The sequence below is a fragment of the Euprymna scolopes genome, chromosome 38, assembly GCF_053919585.1.
Source record: "Euprymna scolopes isolate OS-2025 chromosome 38, ASM5391958v1, whole genome shotgun sequence".
Classification (NCBI taxonomy): Eukaryota; Metazoa; Mollusca; class Cephalopoda; order Sepiida; family Sepiolidae; genus Euprymna; species Euprymna scolopes.
Genome location: NC_136519.1, coordinates 29615213 through 29627419, shown reverse-complemented (window position 1 = coordinate 29627419; position 12207 = coordinate 29615213). Strand labels below are relative to the sequence as shown.

General features: G+C 36.1%; 1 protein-coding gene across 1 annotated transcript in view; it reads right to left on the bottom strand.

Moving 5' to 3' along the window:
* Positions 1-11562, bottom strand: part of LOC145263109 (uncharacterized) — a 56799-nt gene extending 45237 nt beyond the window's left edge. Inside the window, exon 1 of the mRNA XM_080120049.1 lies at positions 11284-11562. Within this exon, the coding sequence (XP_079976175.1) occupies positions 11284-11382 (99 nt within the window). The 5' untranslated portion in view covers positions 11383-11562. The remainder of the gene's footprint in view (positions 1-11283) is intronic.
* Between the last annotated feature and the right edge of the window lie 645 nt (positions 11563-12207).

Below are 12207 nucleotides of genomic sequence, written 5' to 3'. Positions count from 1 at the left end.
CAAGCTTACAAGCAGTCCTTAATTACATATCCCAGTCAGGGAAGATGACGTCAGATTTTTGCAGTTCTTGCAAGGATTCTTTTTTTTCTTTTTACAAAGGAGTCACCGCTTATCAAGGCCCGGAGGTCACTCAAGGATAAGCATTAATGAGTGTACAGTAGTCAATGGGACCATATCATAGTTATCGTTAGTAGTGGAAATTTGGTAAATTGGATTACTTAAGGGGACAGTACATCAAGAATTTGTTTATGGATTGACGACAACCAAAGCAGAGAAACGGAAGAGAGTTCCACAGGCATGCAGTTCTAAGAAAGAAGCTTTGCTTATTGTTTAGATTTAGGCGCAAATATAGAGTAGGGTGAAATTATTGATAGTGGTTTCAGCTAGATGAGTGTTTTTTTTGGTGAAAGTTTGGCAAGAGGGAATCATAGATTGGAGCTCAGACAAGCACTTGCCATGAAAATAACGATAGATCTGAGACAGCCTCGCAATGTCTCTTCTGTGAGGAAAGAGGTTGCAGAGAAGATATCCCACATAAAGCTTATAAAATTCTGAAATAGTCACCCATCTAGTATTAACCACACTTAACATTGCTTAACTCCGGTGATTTGATGAGAACCAGTGTGTCAACATGATTGTATACATCATTGAGAAGAGAAAAAAAGAAATACTTATATCAAACAACGCAATTAAAATTTTTTAAGAGGTACTCGATGATGATCGTTTTATATTAGGGTTTCTTCTACCCACCCTATAATAATATTGTCTCTGCATTCATGCATATGCCAGTGGCATTCATCCCAGATTGGTTGAACTGGCTTCTTACGGAGGAGGGAGTTTCATGGGAATATCAAGTTCACAAGTGCCCCCCCCCCCGATCATATGTATATCCAGATTAAAGAAAATGACAATGTTAAGTTTTAGCAGTTCTTGCAGGGAAGTGTTGACGTCCATCTATATACAGCACCAAGTATTTCCAAATGGTCACCCATTTGGTATTGACCAGGCTCAGCGTAGCTAAACTTTGGTCATTTAAGGAGAACCCAGGTGTCAACATGATTATGCTGTGCATTCATCTACAGTAGTGGTTGATGGGCAGAAATCAGAGGCCCACAGTATTAATGCTGGAGCCCCTCAGGGGTCCATACTGGGGCCAACTCTCTTCCTGATCTACATCAATGATCTCCCAAAGCACATACTAAAATCTTTCGTTGACATCTATGCTGATGACACGACCATCTATGGCAACACATCAAAGGCCGTAAATGATGTTCTCTCTGATTCTCTCTCCTCTGATCTTGAGCGCGTGGTACAGTGGGGAAAGAGGTGGCTGGTTACCTTTAATGCATCTAAGACCAAGCTCCTATCTTTACATCATCAAAGCTCTGATCCACTTCTGGCATCAATTGAAATGGATGGCTCTCGTCTAGGGGAGGCCCAAGGTTTTGATAAGCTCCTGGGTTTGACCTTTACCCCTGATCTTAAATGGAACACATACATCAAGTCTGTGGCCAAGGTCGCTGGGAAAATGGTGGGATCCTTCTACCACTTCAGAAGATATCTATCTAATGATGCAATTCTCTATCTATATAAGAGCCAAGTACGTCCAAAGATGGAGTACTGCTGCCACATCTGGGCGGGAGCTGCTAAAAACAACCTATCCTGCCTTGACAGAGTACAAAATAGACTTCGTGGCTTGGTGGGGGATGCCCTTTTCTCTACCCTGCAACCTCTTTCCCACAGAAGAGACATAGCGAGCCTGTCGTTGTTCTATCGTTATTTCCATGGCAAGTGCTCGTCTGAGCTCCATTCTCTGGTCTTCCCTCACCAATCTTTTTCAAAAACACCCGACTAGCTGAAACCACCGTCAATAATTTTCCCCACTCTCTATCTGTGCCTAAATCAAAACGTAGATTCCATGAACAAAGTTTCTTTCTTAGAACTGAACTCTGTTCCGCTTGCTTGTTTCCCTCCAGACTTCAACCTGGATGTCTTCAAGTCCAACACAAACAAATTCCTAATGAACCGCCCCCCCCAAGTAATATGACACCTTACCAATTCTCCAATACTATTGCTACACTATCCCTTTGATTACTGTACACACAATAACCCTTATCCCCGAGTGGCCATTGGGCCTTGATAAGTGGTGAACTTCATGTAAAAAAAAAAAAAAAAAAAAAGGCAGACTGTTTCACTGTATCAGCTCTTTAGTGCTGTAAAACTAGCACCTATCCCAGGCAGGGTTGCCAATTCTAGATCTGGAGAGTTCGTTTGGAATCTAGCAGGTAAATTTTGGATCTTAGGGGGGGGGGGGGGGTCCTCTAAAATCTGGAGATTTCGTTTTGAAGAAATTGAAACCGGGGGGGGGGGGAGAGGAGGAAAGAAACTTCTTTTATTGCAGTCAATACCGACTGATTTTTTTGTTTGTTTGTTTTAGAAAAAAAAAAAAAAAAAAAAAATGCTCAAATAGAAAATCTAAAACTTTTAGATCTTTTTAAGAATTTATTTTTTTGTCATTTTTGGAATTTTTACTAATTTCGACATGACATGTAATTAGGTAATAATGTTTTTACTTAAAATATATTTTCTAGTTTTATTCAAGTATAATGCACACGCATCGTTGATTTTTTGTTGTTTTTATTATGCAAATATTTATTTGAATTGTATTTTGCGACAATTTCTTCGGTGATATTGTGATCTTAAATTTTTAATTTAATTTTTTATAAAAATTGTGATTTCATAATTTGTTTCTTACACAAGCAAAACCTCCCACTAACCAAATAGCAACACATTAATATTTGTGAAAAAGTAATATTTATTTGCAAAAGTCAGACACATTAATATTCGCAAAATAAATAAAACAGACAAATTCATATCTGCACATATTTCCATAATAAATATTTTATCCTGTTACTGCTGCGAAAAAAGTAATTAATAAAATCTGACAATCATTTTGGGAACTAATTAAGAAATTGAATTTTTTTTTTTATCTAAACTCTGTAAATTAGAATTTACAATTTATTATTCAACAAGGAATATAATTTGAAACTTATAATTTATTGTGTGTGTGTGTGTGTGTGTGTGTGTGTGTGTGTGTGTGTGTGAGAGAGTGTGTATGCTAGGGAGTTTCTGTTCTGTCTCCACCTGTATCTTCCGACCACTCTGTCGTATCAATTAAGATAAAAATGAAATGTAAAAAGTCTTCAGACGTACCTCTCCATCGTACAGTATATTGATACTCTATGCCAGACTGAGATAGCTTCCGTAAATTTATATAAGATCTACCTCTGCGTTCCATGTTTAAAAAGGATGTGTCCTCTATAGAATAAGTCCTAATAGAATGGTTAATTGTAGGTATTGACCGTTTCATATCCTCAAAAAAGTTCCACCAAAAACCTAACAGCCAGCTGCGTTTCTCTCCAGAATGTGCTGCTGCCATTGCGCACAGAAATCACTTTTTCCATTACTTCAAACATAATAGATGTACTGAGACTAAAGCTGATTTCAGGACTGCCAGCAACCATTGTAAGAAAGTAATAAAGAATGCAAGAGAGTTCTATGCTCAGTCCGTCAAGTCCAAAGTAGCTGAGCAGTGGCTTGGTTCCCACTAGTTTTGGCAAATAGCAAACAGAATCCTGAACAGAAACGTGTGCTCTATCCCAACTATCATCAATGGACCTGAGGCAATCTCGTCAGCATCACACAAAGCCAAACTCTTTGCAGCTAATTCTACCCTTTGCGACAATGGCCGCCAACCCCCAATATTTCCTCCTGTATCAAAAAACACGCTATGTGATATAAAATATCACGATGTGATGTTGTCAAGCTAATCAAAAACCTTGATTCCAGTAAAGCACCGGCCCAGTCAGTATTCCAATTATAGTACTCAAAAAACTTCAACCAGAACTAGCACCCATACATACAAAACTGTTTAAACGTTGTCTCGAGGAGAATTGCTTCCCATCACCCTGGAAATCTCATCAGTATGTCCTGTATCTAAGAATTCAGGCGATCGCTCATCTCCCTCTCAGTACAGACCAATAAGTCTCCTGTGCATCATGAGTAAGTTGCTGGAATCTGTGTTAAATAGAGAAGTAATCAACCATCTCAGCAAAAATAACCTTCTTAGTGACACATATGGTTTCCGTTCTGCTTGATCTACAGCAGATGTGCTTACAGTTATATCGCATAGGATTAGCGAATCTCTCGACGGAGGCAACCTTTCTAGGGCAATTGATCCTGACATATCAAAAGCCTTTGATAGGGTATGGCATAAAGGTTTACTTCACAAGATCTCCAGCTATGGTATAGCTAGAAATGTCTTCTCAATTATCAAATCATTTCTCTCTGATAGGTTCATAAGAGTAGTAGTTGATGGGCAGAAATCAGAAGCTCACAGTATTAATGCTGGAGTCCCTCAGGGTTCCATCCTGGGCCCAACTCTCTTCCTGATTTACATTAATGATCTTCCAAATCACATCCTTACATCATTGTAGACATTTATGCTGATGACACTACCATCTATGGTAGCACATCTAAGACCGTAAACAACCAAGTTCTCTCTGATTCTCTCTCCTCTGATCTTGAGCACGTGGTACAATGGAGAAAGGAGTGGCTTGTTACTTTTAATGCGTCTAAAACCAAGCTTCTATCTTTACATCATCAACGCTCTGATCCACATCTGGCATCAATTGAAATGAATGTGTCTCGTCTTGGGGAGGTCTCCTGTTTTGACAAGCTTCTGGGCTTGACCGTTACTCCTGATCTGAAATGGAATACATACATCAAATCTGTTGCCAAGGCCGCTGGAAAAATGGTGGGATCTTTCTATCGATCCAGTAGATATCTCTCTACTAATGCAATTCTCTATCTATATAAGAGCCAACTTCGTCCAAGGATCGAGTACTGTTGCCACATCTGGGCAGGAGCTGCTAGAAAGGACTTGTCTTGCCTTGATAGAGTTCAAAATAGACTTCGTAGCCTCATTGGAAGTGTCCTTTTTTCTTCCCTGCAACCTCTTTCTCACAGAAGAGATGTAGCAAGTTTGTCTTTGCTTTATCATTATTTTCATGGCAAATACTCGACTGAACTTCAATCTATGCCCCCCCTCGTCAAATTTTCACAAGCAACACTCGTCTAGCTGAAAACACTATCAATAATTCCTCCCACTCTTTATGTATGTCTAAACCTAAACGTAGATTCCATGAACAAATCTTCTTTCTTAGAACTGCACACCTATGAAACTGTTTTCCGTTTTCCTGCTGACTACAATATGGCTGTCTTCAAGTCCAATGTAAACAAGTTCTTGATAAGCCGTTCCCCTTAAGTTAACAAATTTACTGAATTTCCATTACTGACAATTACTATATTGTCCAATTGACTACTGTACACTCTTTAACCCTTATCCTCGAGTGGCCCCCGGGCCTTGATAAATGCTGATGCCTATGAAAAAAAAAAAAAAAAAATGTATGGTGCTTATGCAGAATACTGATTGCACTGAAATAACGCTATTATTTATTATTTAGAAACCTATTCTTAACGTGGGAGGATGGGCTTTTTTTTGTTAACTATTCTGACCTTTTACCTAACAATTTAATAAACAAAATGTACCGTAAAAATTGAATTTAACTTTAAATTCATGTCTAAACAAGCACGCTCCGTACTCTGCATAACGACTAAATTTATATATAAGGTACAAAGTTAAAATCTAGTGTTTTTTTTTTTTTTGAGATTTTTTTTATTTGTTAATCTAGCGGGTTTTCAAAATCTCGGTTACGAAAAGTAAAAAATCTAGCGATTTTCTGGAGATTTTATGTTCCCAATCTAGTGGGTTTTGAAAATCTCAGTTGGCAACACTGATCCCGGACCAGAGTTTGAATCTACAACCATCAAGTTGATAATCGACAGTTCTACCTTCTGATCCATGGGATCAGTACCCGCAAACGACCTCCTCAAATGTCTATTTGACCAACGCTGTTTATTTACAAAGAACTTTGCTGTAAGCCAAGCAAGGATCTGGTGACGCTTACGACAATAAACAAACAAAAAAGGTTACCAAAGCCAAGATATGCTACTCTTTTACGTACCTGGATAAATTAACATTTTCATTTATTTTAAAGCGTTTTTCGGTTAAAAAAAAAATCGCGTGTTCACTCTGTTCAGTTAAAACTGAAAATAATTTTGGCTGCCACAATCTTTGCACGAGGACCCTTGATAATCTCTCAAAAATCGTAAATTAAAAACACTGGTAGACATTAGATTTTCATACTATTGGTAACATTTGTTGGGTGTTATTAAATATTTGTTAATTGTCAATTATTTGAGCGATCATTAAAAGTCCTCGTTCAAGGCATATGGCAGCCATTTTTATTTTCCGTTTTGGTACTTGTACAGTTTAGTCAAGACATTAAAAAATAAAAATATCGAAAAAAGTTTAAATTGTACATGTCCGTTATGGAACGAAGTTCCCCGAAAAAAAAAAATAAAAATAAATAAATAAAATTTGTTATGATAACGCGCAAAAGGTTCGATTTTTAGGAAGAAAAGCTAGTATTAAAAATGGGGAAGGAGTGTCGGCGCTTTGAACTGAGTTATCTCCCCGTGGTGTTTCTAAAATCCAAACAAAAATTTAAAAAAAAAAAAAAAAAAATCCAAGAATACTGTCTTCAACGCGCTGTCATAAAAACGTGTTTTTCCGCTGTTAAAAAAAACAAACAAAAAAACTACTCGATCAAATTAAGTGAAATTTTTTTTTCGGAGATCTCCAGTTCAAAACGGATACATACAATATAACGTTTTTTTTTTTTTTCGATATTTTCATTTTTTATTGTCCTTATTAAACTGTACAAGTACGTTTTAACGAAACCGAATAGACACGTGGTTTATTTTAAACAGTAAAAGTGCTTTAAAATAAGTTAACACTAAAAACTTATGGTATGTAGAAGAGTAACTTATCTTGCCTTTAGTGACATTTATTTTGCATTTTTTTTCGCTCTTGTTAAGATATGTCCCAAAACTTGTAACATTATTTTTAACAATGGTTTGGGTAGAATACATTAAGAATGATACCAAAACAAATTTTCACGTTTACATAATTTCAGTGACTGAAATAGGATTTAACTTTTCGGTGCTAATGCACTTACTGATTCGCGCTATTTTTTTTTTTTTTTTTTTTTTTTAAATCGTATTTCCAAGTTTAATTAAAGTTTTATTATTCAATTGTAAGGTTAAAGTATAGTAGGTACAAAACACCTTTTCCTCCCCATGTTAAGAATGGCTTTTTAAATAATAACGTTATTTCAGCACGGATCAATAAGTGCATGATGAGTACCAACTTTTGTTTGTAAATCATAAGAAAATACGGATAAATAAAATGCGAAAACACGGATTTTCGCACGAAAAGATTTATGAAAAAAAAAAAAAAAAAACTTGTGTCAGTCCACGTGCTTTAGTTTAAGGGCGCGAAAAAATAACTTGTTGCGTCATCGAATTCATAATTAGAAAATATTACTACTAAGTAGTCTACTAACTTAAGCAATAATAATAATTATGACTTAAGATTATAAAGATTCTAGGGTCATTATTGCGCACTGGTTATCCAACTTGCAAAGGGTGTTTATTCCGAAAGCCGTTCTTAACAGGGGGAAGTCGGGGAGGTGTTTATTCTTAAAGTCGTTCTAAACGGGGAGATGGAAAATAAGAAAATGCGGTACTAATGCACTTATTGATCCGTGCTGAAATAATAACATTATTTAAAAAGCCATTCTTAACATGGGGAGGGGAGGGTGCTTGCTTTGTACCTATTCTGTACTTTAACCTTACAATTGAATAAAAAAGCATATCAAAACTTTAAACGTGGAAATACGATTTAAAAAGTAGCGCGGATCACTCCCTGCATTAGCACCAACGGATATCATAGAAATATAATTAAACTTGAAAATACTATTTAAAAATTGCGCGGATCAATAAGTTCATTAGTACCGAAAATGCCTTTCGGAATAAACACCCCCCAACCTCCCCATGTTAAGAACGGCTTTCGGAATAAACACCCTTCGCAGGTTGGACAACCAGTGTGCAGTGGCAGTGAGTGCACTGTGCAGTTCACATTGACCGATTCTAGCTTCCGTACTTAAGATTATGGTCCTGTTCGTCGACAAACAAATTTCCAATTTTAATTGGCTCCCAATCCAGCCTCTCAAAAAAAAAAAAAAAAAAAAAAAAAAAAAAAAAAAAAAAAAAAAAAGTGATTACGTGTGAAAAACGTTTTACAACTTTAGAATGAAATTTACGTAAAATAACACATTTCCAGGTCATTAAAGCGTTTTAAGGCAGTTTTTTGGTATTATTATACAAACACCGTGACAGCGTTAGGGTTAGGATTAGGGTTAGGGTTAGGTTTAGGGTTAGGGTTAGGGGTAGGGTTAATTCGCTGTCACGGTGTTTGTATAGTTTTACCAGTTTTTTTTTGTATGTGTAAATTACGTATTATTTTACAGCTTTCCACTTAATTCTCCAAAAAAGTAAAAAATGGTCCGGTTATCTCAACTTTAAAATAACTGTTCTTTCCAAGTTTTTCAACGTTACAACTCACAGGTAATCGCCTAAAAAAGTAAAATCTCATTTATGTTATTTTAAGGAGGATTCAACTGAGGGTGTTCGTCGGCCAATCCCTTCGAAATTTATGACACGTGAAGCGGAAGCGAAGCAAAGCACTATGGAGGACAATTAGCGACGAACTTTGCTAAATAAATCATTTTCGTGCACCGAGAGAAAAGGGGAGAAAGATCACTGAACATAGTCTAATCCTCGGCCCAGAGTGTAGTATATTACCAGGTATTACCTCTTCCAAAAGTAGAGGGTGTTACCTGTTGCGTCCTGGGAGTGAAATACCGACGGGTGCAACCATGCAATTTAGATAGCAAATTCGTTAAAGGTTATGGAGGGTTTATGCGTGGCCTTCGTTTTAAGACGGTCTTGGTTTATGTGGCATTCAAAAACAGTCACCTTACATTAAGCTAGACCTCGTGTCACATCCAACTTTCTATATTGTCGTCACTATGGACAGTGGATTCAGTAAAATCGATGCCATTCATATTTGGAACGGGCTAAGTTCCTACACCATATGCTCCCTCAATAAATGCCTTCAAGTCATGCCTGGCTGCAGAATAGAAAGCACCAGCAGTCAGCACCACATAAACCTATTTTCCTACTAAACCAGTGACCCTACTCTCACATTTTTCATGTGAATTACTAATGCTACTTGACACTCTTTCCAGAAGAGGGTAAATCTCAACATATGGTTTTAATGTCCTAGTCGGATAACTTATGATCTGAAAACACTAACCCTAAGTCCGAGTTGGCGTATCGCGTATTTTTTTTTTGTTGGAATAGATAAAACGAATTATATATATATATATATACACACACACACGTTATCCAAAGGAAAAAGTTACTCTACTTAGCTGAATAAACTTTTAGTTTTTTTTTTTTTTTTACTTATTTAAAAGCGTTTATTCAGTTCGAACAAGTTGTGTCGAGTTGTTGCGTTAGAACAAGAAAAACTGGTGGACATGTGACATCTTTAAAGTCTCGATAATTGCTCAAAAATAGAAAATTAAACAAAACAATGGTAGAAACAGACTCAATAAATGTTACTGTGACATTTATTGGCTGGGTTTCTACCAGTATTATTCCACATTAAATTTTCGTGAATGATTTTCTAAATTTGCTGGTGATTTCAAAAATGCCGTACGATTAGCACAAAAAATAAACAAAGAGGTTTGTATTTACACGGAAATATTAGTATTGGTACTCGTGCTGAAAACATTTAGAAAGCCATTCTTAACATGGAGGGGAGGGCGTTTTTGTAACTATTCTGTACTTTCACCTAACAATTTAATAAACAAAAGCATACAGCAAAACTTCAAAATACTATCAGAAATATAGTTTTCTATATTTTATTCGCAGTTTTCTGTTAGGGGTGTCAAAAATTCCCCAAAAATTCTGATACACCTATAGCACGGCACCTTCTTTTCTTTGCATAAACACTGTTTTCAAATTTCATGCGTACTGCGAAATTTATTTAATTAAAAAACTTTCAGCAGGTCATAATCTTAAACAATTTTATACGGCTTTTTCGAAAAATCTTAACCCACCCCAAAACCCTAACCTTATTGAATTCTAAATCCGGTAATTTTTTACGACGTGCCCCAGCCAGCATATCATAAACACCCCAAACTCCCCGTGTTAAGAACGGCTTTCGAAATAAACACTCACCCACCTCGAAAGCCGTTCTTAACATCGGGAGATTGGGGGGGTCATTCGGAAATCCATTCTTAACATGGGGTGTTTTACGCTGGGGCAGGTCATAAAAAAAAAAATTAAAAAAAAGAAAAAAACCCTAAATCCTTATTGGTACTCTTTTTTTGCATTAGGTCCACCTCCACAATTTTCGGTACTCATGATGCAATGCACTCAGAGAGTGATCCGATCCGTGCTGAAATAATAACGTTATTATTTAAAAAGCCATTCTTAACATGGGGAGTGGAGGGTGTTTCGTCCCTATTCTGTACTTTAACCTTACAATTGAATAAAAAAAAATTAAACTTAGAAATACGATTTAAAACATAGCGCGGATCCAGTAAGTGTATTAGCACCCAATTTTCTTTAAAACGACCTTTAAAGGTTTTCAACTATGCTGAATAAGATAATCTCATTTAAATTTTTGTAATTCATTGGCGGCCATGTTTGTACACACGCGCGATAAACAAATAAGTACACCTCCAAAATTCTTTTAAAATGTTAAGAACGGCTTTCGGAATAAACACACCCAACCTCCCCACGTTAAGAACGGTTTTCCGAATAAACACCAATAAACCTCCAGATGATAAAAATTGGAGATGGACCTAATGTAAAAATTTATCTCGTTATTTTTTTTATTTTAATTTATCATTTACGACAGTCAGAAAATAAAGTGAAAGCCAAATGTATAATTTTTTCCGTAATACCTGGGAAACCATGTGGTTATAGAAATTGTTGAACTTCACATTTTTTACTCTTCAAAATAAGATGAAATAAGTTACAATACTAAGGAAAACAATCAATTTGAGGTTTGAAAAAGTTTCACATTATTAAAACCGTAATAGGTGTTGGAAAAGTTAAAACATAAAAAAAAACGTGGAGTTCTTGGAGGGGGGGGGGCATTTCAGAGCGGAGTTGTCCGGCATGTTAAATACGCATTTAAGATTTGTTTTTTTTAAATACAGTTAAATATACATTTAATACCTGTTTGCAGGATTTCTGGAATATTTGTGCTGCTTCTTCGTTTTTTTCTTTGAGGAAATAATAGACAATGGAACCGAGATCTTTGTTAATGTTGGTCATCTCCAATATTTTTTTTCCTTTTTTTTACGAGAAGAAAACACGTGCACAAGAAAAAAAAAAAAAAAAATTATTTCGGCATTAAACAAAAATCCCCGGATGAAAACGAAAAAGTTTCGTTTTTTTTTTTTTCTTTTTCTTTTTCAAAACGAGGCAAACCGGAACAGGAAGTTATTTTTTTACATTTTTTTTTTTTTTAATTATTTCATTACATATTTATTTTATTTATTATTTATTTTATTTTATTTATTATTTATTTTATTTTATATATATTTAAAAAAAAAAAAAAAAAGAAGACATTGAAGAAATAAGTTAGCTGTCATTTTTCATCCGTAGTTTGGTATTTTTTAATGGACTTCACACTGTTCCTTCTATATTTTGTTTGGTAAAAAAACAGGATTTTATTAGTGGGTTTTCTCCCTTGACCTAATATGCCGTAACAACTAGGCTGTTTAATTCAACCACGAGATTTTTTTTTTTTCATCAGCACCAAAATCAACATAGTATACGTCATTTCTGAAATGGCCTTTTCTTTCTTGGTTGTGGTATATTTGCTGATCCTGTGCAGTTCTAGGAGGTCCACCCTCCCAGGCTTTGTCTTGTCTCTTTGAGAAAGGATTAGTTTATTGCTAATGCGCCCCTACCGGGAATTACAAACGGGGCTGTCCAGGCATTTTTGAAGATCAAACTGTTCCTTCGTTGGGACACTGGCTCTTCAATCCCACTTTTCGACCCTAGTGTCACATCTTCCAACTCTGTGCAGGGCAGGGGTGGGTGAGGGATAAATATCAACTACTTATTTTGATGGCAAAATCCTTCCCCGGGGTA